Here is a 12,958-nt window from a genome sequence, read left to right as displayed (position 1 = left end):
CTGGAGAAGAAAATTATAAACAGCTCCAATACCAAGAAAACCTCAAATGGGATTGTGAAGAGTGGGATATGATTGACACAACAATAATAACAACAAATCACTGCCTCCCCATATTCTTCAAGCCCAAGCGAAAATGCTACCTTCTTAGAGAAACTTCCTCTGGACCCTCCGACTTGCATGCTAATCATTTGTCCTTCTATGGGATTTTCCTTCTATGATGTTTATTTGTATACATGCTATATATCTTCAATAAAATGCAAACTCCAATAGGATGTTCTGTTTTTATCTTTTATCCATATAATTTTATATAGAAAAAGTATTAAATAAACATTCATGGAATATAAATTTAGAGGTACTGTAAATCTCACCCTTTCATTTTACAAATAAGTGATAAGGTGAGGTTATGTGATTTGGCCAAGATTACATAGTCTGCAAGTATTTGAGGTAAGATATAACTGAGGTCAAATCTAGTTCATTCACTACACCATGTTGTGTTTCTGTTTGCTAAATAAACCAGAATTAATCACATTGGTACTGTATTAATTACTATTTATCTAGCATATTGTACTATGAATTGTAAAAATGAAAACCAGAATCAAAACATACACAATCACACAAAATCACACAAACTCACACCCTTTTATTGGTGTTTTTAACCAAGTTCTGATCACGTCATAAAGCAAGATAGTATAATGGAAAGGGCCCTGGCTCTAGAAGCAGAGGATTCAGTCCATATCCTATTTCTAACATTTATTACCCATGGAATTGTGGGCAAAACATTTTACTTCCCTAGCCTTCAGTTTCCTAATCTATACAATGAAAGAGTTGTAAATTATGGCTTTTGGAATTCCTTCTTGCTCTACATCTAAAAATCCAAATAAGTCAGAATTGCTGTATGATGATCAAATCTAATATATTCTTTCCACAAGAATAGCCCAAATAATATTGGTTTTGAGTTTGAATTCTAGAGAAATGACCTCTGAAGACATGTCACAAACATGGACCAATAAGCCATGAATTAAACTTATTAATATTTCCTACACCATGCATCAGATAAAGGCCCCCATGAGTTTCAAATTCACTATTTAAATGGATTTTCCTTATATTATTCTAATTGAAAAAAGTTCTATCTCCCCAACATATAACAAAGTGCCTTAAACATAGTATGTATTTCATGAATGCTTATTGAATTTAATTAAATTTTAGTATTCCAGATTAAATAGAAAAGTTCCTATTTATGCCAGACATAGTTTAAACTATTATTCTTGATTTTCAGGTATTAATAATAATGTGTCTCAGTCTTCTTTTCTAATTGTAGACTACTAAAAATGGTGCTCTAGTCTACTAATTTAAATAAAATACCAAATATTGTTTGGATTCCAAATCAGCAGCAAAAAAGAAGCAATTTTGTAAACAGTTATCTTTATTTTTAAACATCAATAAGATCTAAATTTCATTTAATTCAATACTTTAAAAACTCCTGAATGTTTTTTCTTGGCTATGATAAAATATGCTATATTAAGAGGAAAACTCATTCAAACTTTGAGGATTGTCTTTTGAACTGAAACTGTGCAACTGGATCTTGGTCAATCCAATGTTGGAAAAAACATATCACTTCCTGGTTCAAAAATGGCTTATAGAGACTTATAAAAAGACTAATAATGTTTCTTGGACATCAAACAATGCACTGACAAAACAACATTTTGATGACTTGAATACAAATGAATCAGAAACATACGGATTGAATTTTCCTTGACGTATACGTGGGTTTGAACAGAAAGGAAGAAAAAAAATCATTGGCAAAATTCATTCTGAGTTTTCATTTTGCCAAACCCAAAATGTCAGAAAATAGTTATTCAAGACATTCTGATGATCCTCAACTACCATTTGTTCTTCCATCTCTAATTTATATTACAAACTCAAGTTTGAAAAGTAGTTTGCTAAGTTGATTTTAAAATTATATAAAGCATCAACCAATAGCAAAATATAGTTTCTGAAGAACATCCTGGTCTTAAAATAAAGTATGTACGGAAGTGCAAGCCATGTCACTATTTCCACATCAGACTGTATATATAAGAATATGTAGGAGGAGAGAAGTTTGTAATTGTGTTATTTTCAATTAAAACATCAATAAAAATAAGAATGTATCAAGTGCCATTAATATAATATTCCAAGTTATATAATTGGCAACCATTCCAAATGACTCAACCCAAAAAACTAAATCCAAGGCATCAAAAGTCTTATTGAAATATTCCCTTATGATATTTTTTTTCATGAAAAAAGAATAATATATCAAAATTGTCATAAAGAAATAATTTCATTTCTCAACTTGAAATATAACTTCTATTTGTAAGAAGCTTCTAGGATTTTAGGTGCTCATTTTTTCAGGAGTGGAAACAATCTTGCTTTTTGATTCTTTACCTTTGAAAAGCAAAAGGGGAGGGTTTTTTTTTTGTTCATTTGCAGGCAAAGCATATGGGAAAATAGCAAATTATTGATATATATGAAAAACAAGTCAGAAAAGACTAGTCTCAGGTAAACTCTACCAAATCTTCTCCTTTTCAGTTGTCACATGTCTAACAATAGTATTTCAAAGGTGACATTTCCCCTAAATCTCTGAGGAGTTATAATGCTATTTTTATTTTCAACAGATTTTCAATTTCTAAAATATTGATTTTTCAAATATATATCCAGATTTCTCAACTCATTTTCTTTGTAGGAGTGGGATATACTAAGTTTAATGCACCTTATTAGTTCTCTCATAGATCATGTTTGACACCTTCTCTGTGTATAATATACTCACTCCTTACTCTTGCATCTTAGAATTATTTATTTCTATCAAAACTCTACTTAAATATTCATTCTTAAATATATTTTAATTATATTTATATAAATATTTTAATAAATAAATAAATATAATAAATGAATAGATAAATAGATAAATAAATAAATGAATTTAAGTATATATAAGTATATACTTAAATATACATTCATTTGTATATGACTTTATTTTCTTACTTTTTGTTCTCTTGTATATAACAAGCAACCAAAGAAAGTAATTTTATAATCCATCCTCTTGGTCATATATTTATACAAAGCTTTTCTTTATCCTTCCAGTTAGTATTGTCTTCTCTCAGAAATTCACATATAAATGCATGCATAGGTATGTTATATGCATGTCTGTATATATACTATATACAATATATATATATACATATATATGTATATGCTTTTTAACACACACACACACACACACACACACACACACACACACACACACACATGGTATCCCTTAATAGAATGTAAGCTTTTTGATGACAGGAACTGTTTTATGTTCTTCCCTGAACTTCCAGTACTCAAACAAATAAATTGCATATTTTAAGTACTTATTAAAAACTTGCTGATTGATTGATTTATTGACAGATAGAATGATGTGGTCTGCTCTAAATTCCTTCTCTCAGATTAAAATGAAAACGATTCCTTGATGGTAGGATGTGAAGATAAGAAGCTTATATGATATCTAGTCACAAAGTATTAGAGCTGAAAGAAATCTTTGAAACAATGCAGTTCAAATATTTGATTTTATACATAGGTAAAATATAACACAAATTAAATTAAGTTTCCCATAGTTGTACATCTGATTTTATGACAGAGTTAAAACTGAAAACAGCATTCCAGACTCCCCCTACACTCTCTTTGCAACTTTCTTATTTTACAGATGAGAGAACTGAAGACCAAAGAAGTTAATTCCAATATCCCCTGTGTAGTTAGTGGCAAAAAGATATATAAATACCTATTTAATAACTACAAAATAATACTTTACAAAGTAAAATGAAAGGTTATGTATATATAAAATTAGTAACAGGGTGATTCTTTGACCAGGAAAATGATTATTCAATCTGCCTTCATTGATATATAGTCTTTCTTCATGGGACATTTTTTTTCTTTTGATTCTATTGTAGTATAACAAGCAACAAGAGCACATTGCTTTAGAATTCACCCTCACAAGTTCTAGCATGATATCTTTCCAAGAGGGCTCATTAGAATACTTTACTATAAATAGCAGAAACTTAAATCATTTTGAAGCAATGTGATGAAGCAAACAGAATCAGTGATCTATTTCCTGTCAGTAAATTGGACAGTGTGAATGCACTCGTTTGTTCAAACTGTGTCACCTATAATATTCTTAAGTTTTGTATATACTAAAAAAAAACCACCAGAGAAAGTCATTTGCCTGAGGTTATATCTAACTTCATGGCACTAATTTAAGCTTTAAATCAAGATCTTTATTAATTTTTTTCTTATTTTACAAGTATTCACCAGTTTTCTTGATCCAAACAGCAGCTGATCAAGCAGCCATGTCATATGGTTTGAAGAGCAACATGGGGAACAGAAGATTCTAATGACCATTGACAATGACATCAACAGTAGTGAAACAAGGAATACTTACAACTACATTTTTTAAAATTTTTATTAATATGTATGAAATTAATGAGGAAGAATAGTCAAGTAGGTTAATTTTGAAGATTGCATAAGTACAAGAGAGAAAATAGGGAAAATCAATCCTTGATGCAAACACCACCAAAAATAAAAGAATAAATAGAAACAAAACAGAAGTTGTCAATAACAGGTCTGAAAATGCAATGGGGAGGTGAAAAAAATCAAAGCAGCGAATAGTGCCAGAGGGAAAAAATGAAAGGAAATAGATAACAGAAGAGAATCAAATGAAAAGAAGAGATCATGTACTAAGACTTTGGGAAAAAATGTCTCTGGGAAAAACATGATCTGACAATAATTTCTTAAGTACCGGCACCCATCCTATTAGAGGGGAGGCATGGAGAAAAGAGAAAACAAAGAGAATAGTAATGGTAATTTAATATCTCCTTTCTAAGTTACATCCAAGGGAAGGAACATACCACCACAATGCTGATTTCAGTTTAAATTTATAAGTCCTTAAAATATGGCTATCTGTAACAATAATCTTAAAACCATAATTTTCAGACACTGTATAATTCAAAGACATCTCAAATGCTTATGGGTACTACAGCAATGTTCATTAAAAAAAATACTGAACATTGTGCATTCACAAATGGAGTTTGGGTTCTTTGTGTAAAGCACTTTTTGGCAAAAGTCATCTGTTGAGTTCTGTGATAGATAAAGACTTTACTGGAAATGTTTTCTGATAATATATGGTGTTTAAATGCTAAAACCACACACTCTACCTCACTTCATCCTGTCCCTTACTGAATTCTTTAAGGAATTTCTACTTATAAGCTTCTGATACAGCTCTGTCTTCATGACCACATTATGAGACAATGTTATAAAAGCAAGGATATTATATAATGTGGTCTTTTGCTTCCATTTTATAAGCCAGACTGGATGAGTTCCAAGACAGACCTACAATTTACATCATTCAACAGAATCATAGATTTAAAGTTGGAAGGAATTTTGAGATAATTTAATGCACTTTTGTCATTGTACAGATGAAGAAATTAGGACACACAGAAGCCACTGAAGACTTTTTGTTTTTGTTTTTAGTATATGAAGATTGCAACTAGCAAAGCTGATATTAAGGCAGTCAATTAACATTTATTATTGTTTATATGCTAAGCCCTGATTCTAAATTCAGTGTTCTTTCCAATATATCTATTCTATAGCTGACATCTATTTAAAGCTTTTGACTTACAAATTGTTTTATGCACATTACTCCATTTCATTCAAGCACAAATCCTCAAGGCAGATGCTTGCTTCATTTTATAGATAAGGAAACTAGGTCTATTATAACAGAATTAATACATCTTGATTTTAAGAATCAATTCCTAATTTTCCTTATTCCAATTTAGTACTTTGCTCTACTGGTCATTATCATAAAGCAAAATGAAAAAAAATAAAATCACACACACACACACACACACACACACAAAAAAAAAAAAAAAAAAAACAGCCAAAAGCATCCCTATGTGCCTGGCACTTTGCTTGATACTATGAAATTAATAGGAAACTTACATACAATTGAAGAGGACTCAAAAGAGAGTATTCCTAACATAGCATCTCTCTCATGAAATTAATTTTGTTATTTTCATGTAAATATTTAGATAATTACATTTCTTTGTTATTTTTAATTCCATGTAATTTATTTTATTCATTTAAAAAATATGATTTTGAAGAGTGTGAAGCCTTCTCTAGACAACCAAAGGGGTTCATTTCACCAAAAAAAAAAAGTTAATAACTCTCAATGACTTGTATTTCATTGTAATAAGCATATTTCGAGCCAAAACAAAGCCCATTATAATAAAATATTTATACTTACAATACAACCATATAAAATTACCTTTCCTAGTTTACCAGCTGATAGTAAATTAAGAGCATGGGAAAACAAACAAACAAACAAAAAACCTAGAGGAGTGCTATTGTCTTTCAAACTGCCCAATCTCTCATTTCCTTACTCTCAACTGGGAAAAACCACTAAAAGTCTGCATCTTCACATTTAAAATCAGAGTGAATGATATTCATCCCAGCTATTCTTACTAAATGGGGCCATGCTAAAGGACCTTCTAGATGCTTGTTCTAAATATTGATGACAGGGCAAACCCAATGAGCAACATGTGACTCTCACAGCTTACCATCCCCTGTTTCTGCGCAGAGCTGCAAACCCAGATTGTTCTGTGGATTAATCACCCAGTGATTGCTGGTCACAGTGATATCAAAGACTAGCCAACCCACATAGAGAGCTGGGACCATTCTCGTGTCTAACAGCAACAGGTCTGCATCCCTAATGAGAAAAAGAAGAAGAGGGAGAGGAGAGTGTGGAAAGTTAAAGGTTTCAATAAAGCTTATCATTTCCTATATTTAAGTGAAAACATTTTTAAAGGAGCTCCTCAAAATAACACAAATTAATTAAAGGAACAAAAGGCACCATTGACTCTAGGGATGAGTAATGAGACACAGAGCCTTTTAAAAATTTTGGTTTCCACCTAAATCTGGTCCAGATTAGTAATCTCTGAAAGTTATTACCATCTTCCTGTTCTTCAGTGGTGAAAAGCACCACTGGTTTAGTGGTCTTAGTTTATTCTTGCTTAAGCATAGGATCATAGATCTAGAGTCAGAATGAACCATACACCTCATCAAGTCCTATTCCCTTATTTTATAAAAATGGAATTTCAGACAGTGAACAGTAAAAATGACTAATATAAGATGAACAGAGGTAGATTTGAGAACTATATATTCTAATTGTCTACTATACACAATGAAACAGAAGGAGGAGAGATCTCCCTTAAACTACCTGTAACATTTCCTGGCAGTTCCATGAACAATAGAAAGGTCTGAATAAATCTGGAAATGAAATAAGTATCTTGGGGTTATATAGTTCTTGATAATGATTGCATGTTGGTAGGGGTATTTTCAATGACTAATTTCCTAAGAGGAAGGAAAAGGAAAGAGTGTTTATTAAACTCTTATTATATGCTAGACACTATGGAAAAGCTAAATGAATTATCTCATTTGGTAAGTTGTTGTTTTATGTTGATTGATTAATTTGAGTGCTTTTTCAAAGAAAAAGAATCATTGAATGAAGCATGTAAAGAAAATAAAAGTAAATAAAGAAAGCTGAGTTCTGTTCCTGACTATATTTACATCATAATGGCTCATAACTTTACAGTTTCCAAACTATATTCTTCACAGAAACCCCAATGGGTCATGTAAAGCAAGTATTTTAATCCTCATTTTACTGATAAGAATATTGAGAATTGAAATTACTTGCCTAGAATTACATTCAGAGATATGATGGAGCCAGCTATGATTGTTAAAGTTTTTGTGTGAGCATGTACATATTAGAAACCATCAAACATTACATATCAGGGCTTAATTTATTATTTTGTTGATTGTCAAGACTTAAGAAAGCAGCAAATAAAACATTTATAATACATATTAAATTTTCTATATATGGTGTGTGCAAATGTATTATATATATACACATATACATATATAATATACATATATAATTTTTTCAGAGAGTTGATTGCTAAACATATGGATATGTTCTAAATGGATAGTTATATGGATAGTAAGCTGTATTTTCAGATATTTGAGTTTTGGCATTTTGCATTTTGCTCCAGATCTTTTGTTTTCTAATACTATATAGTTCTCTTTGGGAGGTAGCTTGTTATATTTGATAGAGAGTTGTTAGGATTACCAGGTGAGAACTCAGGTTGTCTGGACAGTGACAAGGTGAGAATTCAGGTTGTCTGGACGATTACAAGGTGAGAACTCAGGTTGACTTGACAGTTCTCTGGCTCAGACCTTTGGGCCTTAAAGGGAGTTTACACCTTAGGAATTCTAAGAGGAACAAGTTCATTGGTTGGAGTACTTCTTCCCAGAAGCCCTTGCATTATCCCACGCCCATTCTCTGGGAGAACAGCACTCCAGAGATAGAAGAAGTCTTTCCTCTACATCAGGCTTAACGAGGCTCTCTGCAGGAAGGGAAGTCACTTCTCTGGACAAGAGTTAACGGCAACTGTCTGGAGACAACGGTTCTCTACAGGAAGAAGAATCTGTTCGAGAGATTTGAGTTGACACAGCAGATCTCTTCCCAGAGAGCGATCGGCAGCTTCTGGAGACAACAGCATGCTACAGAGAGCTGCTCTTGCATTCAAGAAGACCTTTCTTTAAGTCTTACTCCAACACATAGGAGTACATATAATGGCTGTATGATTTTCAATAAGTCATTTGACCTCTCAGTATTCTAGACAAGTCTCTAAATTATATATTGTAGATCAGATACAGATCACAATCATTAAATAAACCTTATTAACTTAAGTATCCTAAATGTAATCACAGATTAATTTTCTCCTCCTGTACCAACACTTCCCATAATACATGGAAACAAAATAATTCTTTTTGCATATTGGCATATTGCCCCTCAAAATCCTGGAGGGAAGAGATCTTGTGAGCTGTACATTATATGTAATAGAAATACCCTCCATTATACCAACAATTCAATATTTGATGATATATATATATATATAATAACTTTAATATTGTAGTAATGATAAAGGAACTGGGAAAGTGGTATCTAAGAAAAATGCTTTAGTAAGACATATACACACATAAATTTTTAAGCTGTATGTGGTTATATATATATATATATATATATATATGTCTGTGTATATAATTTTAAAGTAGTAACAAAACTGCTGTATGTGTGCAATTTCTGCATTTTTGTCTTTGCTTCAATGCACTTAAAATACATTTTATTATTTTTCATTCTACATCTCTAGTCCATCTCAATTCTCTTAAAAGGTTCAGAACAGGTTCCAAGCATGAAGGAAGGAAAGAATGAATAAATGACAAAAATGTGCTTATTATATATAAAACACAATAATAAATACTGTTAATACAAAGAGGAGACATATCCCACTTCATAGAATTGATTTTCATGTGGAGATGACACATAAGGAGGTTTTGACTATTTTTAGGTGGTTTGATTAGAATCTTAAAATTGGTGACAATTTGTTTTCCTTCCTGGTATTTTTATTGTCATTGCCTAAGCTATCCTCTTGATTTTGTTCATTTCACTTGCCCTTCATTCTTATGTCTTTTTAAATTTCTTAGTGGCATATTTCTTCTGGCACAATAAACTCCTATGCCACAATTTGTCTAGTCATTCTCTAATCAACCTCCTACTTTGAACCCAGCTCTTTACTACTAAAAAATGTAGGCTAAAAAAAGAAAAGAAAGTTTAAAGAAGAAAATATTGCAGCTTTCAATTATATGAAAGAAAATGAAATCAATTTGTTATTTGGTTCAATAGAGAAAAACTGGGGAAATGAGAAAAAGTTACAAAGAGAGAGAAAAAAAAAAAAAAAGAAAGAAAGAAAGAAAGAAAGAAAGAAATTCTGACATAAGGAAAAACTCCGTAAGAGTAAGAATTATCTCCAAAGTAAAACTGGTTAGAGGGACTGGGTTCCTCATCAATGAGGTCTTCAAGCAAATTCTGTATGAGTATTTTACAAATTTATTTTATAGTGGCTTGCTGTAACCTCCTCTGGTCAGAATATAGATGGTATGTTGTGGTTCATTTCAAAAAAGCATGTTAATAGCAGCAACCTTGACAAGCTGGGTTTATACTGCCAGAGAAATAAAACCTCATTTTTAGAATCTGGATGGCCACTTATTTGTCATGATGTAGTGGGAAGTCTTTCAGAAATATAGGTTGTTATATATGATCATTAAGGTTTCTTCTGACTCTAAATTTCTGTGACTATATGAATTTAATACATGATATACAAGGGCATAGTAAAGGTACTGTGAGTATTTATCCTGGAGAAATGGATACATGGAGACATTATAATGAAGTCTATTCAGTAGAAAAGGGATTTTAATTTTTTCCCCCATCAATTTGGTAGTGGAGTGGATGGGAAGCTGGAAAAAAGCAAATTTGACTAATTTTAAGGAAGAAGCCAAGAACTTCCTAATAAGATATATAGAGATACATAGGGATGCTTTTGGAGCTAATAATCTTAATCACTCAAGACATCTTCAAAACAAAGCTGAATGACTCCTTCTGTGGATATTATTTGTACTATGCATAATTGGATACAGGGAAAACTAGATGATCTCAAAAGCCTGTCTGTGTGAGAATTACATAGATGTTTGATGATGATGGAGCACTCAGCACATACAAAGCATTGTGATAAACACTGGAGAAAATGAGAGAAAGTTAAGGACAGTATTTGTTAAAATATCATTGATTATTGACTATGTATGAGCTCTATATAAGAAGAATAAAATTGATTTCTTAAAGATTGAAATAAGATGTCTCAATCAACAATCACACTTTAATTGAACTATAAAAACAAAGATGAAGATGGTTTCCTCAACTAAGCTAAGCAGTCATTCCATTCCTGACAATTCAAGCATTTGTTTTTTAGTTTAATTCACCAATGTATTGTTCACCAAATAAGATCTCAGAAGAACTATTTAGGTTTCCACCTTCTTTCTAAAATATAACTAGAGACTTCTGGTCAAGATGGTGGCATGGAGGCAGATAGCTGTTTGAGCTCAGCATTTTCTCTCAGGACTTACTTCATGACAAGCCTCGGTATTAATGCTTGACCGGAAAAGAAACCCACAAATAATCACCAACAGAAGACATCCTTGAAATTCACCAGAGAAGGTCTGTGTTTGCTCGGGAGAGGGTCGAACAGACTGGGCCCAGACTGAGGGCAGGCAGCTAAAGCAAGACAGGCAGCTCACATAGCTCACAACAGAGGGGGGAGGGGTACAAGCTCTTCCATTTCTGCAAAAATACTTTCACCCCAGTGTGAAAAGTTCCATCTTGGCAACAAGCCAGGAGCAGGGGAGAGGGTGTAAATACTGGAGGTGAAGAATAAAACCCGGGAAAGCTAGTCTCTCCTCTCTTGGGACTGGCCACCCCCAACCTGGAGTGACTTTGTGCATTTTAGAGCCTCAGAGCACAGATGCAGCACAGCCATCTTTGTCCTATTAGTGTCTCACTGCTGTCTCCCACAATCTGAAGAGGAAGCCCCATAACACCATTCAGCCCCATCCCCCCAAAAAAACAGACCAATTGTTTCTCTTGTCAATTTGTTTTCTTTGATTTCCGCTCTGATAAAATGAACAAAAAATTTAAAAAGGCTCTAACCATTGACAGCTTCTGTATGGAGAGAGAGCAGACTTCAAACACTGAAGAGACTAAAAGCAGACTGTCTCCAGAGGAATCCCCTAAGGGGGATATGATCTGCTCCTCAATACATGAGACTCTCATAGAGGAAATCAAAAAGGCTCTCACAAAAGAGATAGAAGAGAAATGGGAAAAGGAAAGGGAAACTTGGCAAGAGAGTCTGGAGAAGTCATCCCACACATTTAAAAACAGAGTGGATAAAGAAATCAAATCATTGAAAAACAAAATTAGTGAATTAGAAAAGATAAACAACTCCAAGGAAAGCAGGATTAGTGAGCTGGAAAAAGAAAACAGCTCTCTAAAAAATAAAATGGATGAAATGGAAAAAAATTCCATAGAAGAAAAAAACTCAATTGGACAATTGCAAAAAGATATAAAAAAAGTGAGTGAAGAAAATACATCATTGAAAATTAGACTGGAACAAGTAGAAATAAATGACTCAAAGGGAAACCAAGAGGTAGTCAAGCAAAACCAGAGAAATGAAACAATTGAAAAGAATGTCAATTACCTTACTAGAAAGACAACAGACTTGGAAAACAGATCCAGGAGAGACAATTTGAGAATAATCGGACTCCCTGAAAAATGTGAGGAAAAAAAGAGCCTGGACACTATTTTCCAGGAAATTATCAAAGAGAACTGCCCAGATGTTTTGGAAACAGAGGGTAAAATAGACATTGAAAAAATTCATCGATCACCTATTGAAAGGGACCCTAAAATCAAAATGCCAAGAAATATACTGGCCAAGTACAAGAACCATCAGACAAAGGAAAAAATACGGGAAGCTGCTAGAAAAAAGCAATTCATATATGGAGGAGCCACAATAAGGATAAACCGGGATCTAGCAGCGTCCACATTAAAAGAATGAAGGGCCTGGAATATGATATTCTGAAAGGCTAAGGAACTTGGTATGCAGCCAAGAATAACTTACCCAGAAAAATGAGCATCGTTTTCCAGGGAAGAAGATGGATATTTAACAAAATAAATGAATTCCATCTATTCTTGATGAAAAAACCAGATCTACACAAAATGTTTGACCTTCAAATACAGAACGCAAGAGATTTCTAAAAAGGTAAAAAGAAATCTTGAGAACTATATTTCTGCCATAAAGATAGGTAAATAACACATGTATAATTTTTCCTAGAAACTAGAGGTGGAAAGGAAATTATATCATAAAAAAGGGTAAAGTGGTGGTACTACATCTCGGGAAGAGGCAAAGGTAACCTATTATATCTGAGAAAAAGGAAGGAGGGAGATGAA

General features: G+C 32.7%; 1 protein-coding gene across 2 annotated transcripts in view; it reads right to left on the bottom strand.

The window, feature by feature from the left end:
- The window catches only part of BMP5 (bone morphogenetic protein 5), a 164,331-nt gene that overhangs the window by 46,339 nt on the left and 105,034 nt on the right, over positions 1-12,958 (bottom strand). For both annotated transcript variants that reach the window (XM_074310627.1, XM_074310628.1), the window contains one exon: positions 6,624-6,772. In XM_074310627.1, coding sequence (XP_074166728.1) covers positions 6,624-6,772 — 149 coding nt within the window. The remainder of the gene's footprint in view (positions 1-6,623; positions 6,773-12,958) is intronic.

Source organism: Sminthopsis crassicaudata, chromosome 4 (genome assembly GCF_048593235.1).
Source record: "Sminthopsis crassicaudata isolate SCR6 chromosome 4, ASM4859323v1, whole genome shotgun sequence".
NCBI lineage: Eukaryota > Metazoa > Chordata > Mammalia > Dasyuromorphia > Dasyuridae > Sminthopsis > Sminthopsis crassicaudata.
Note: the sequence above shows the minus strand (reverse complement) of the source record. Positions and strands in the feature narration are given on the sequence as shown.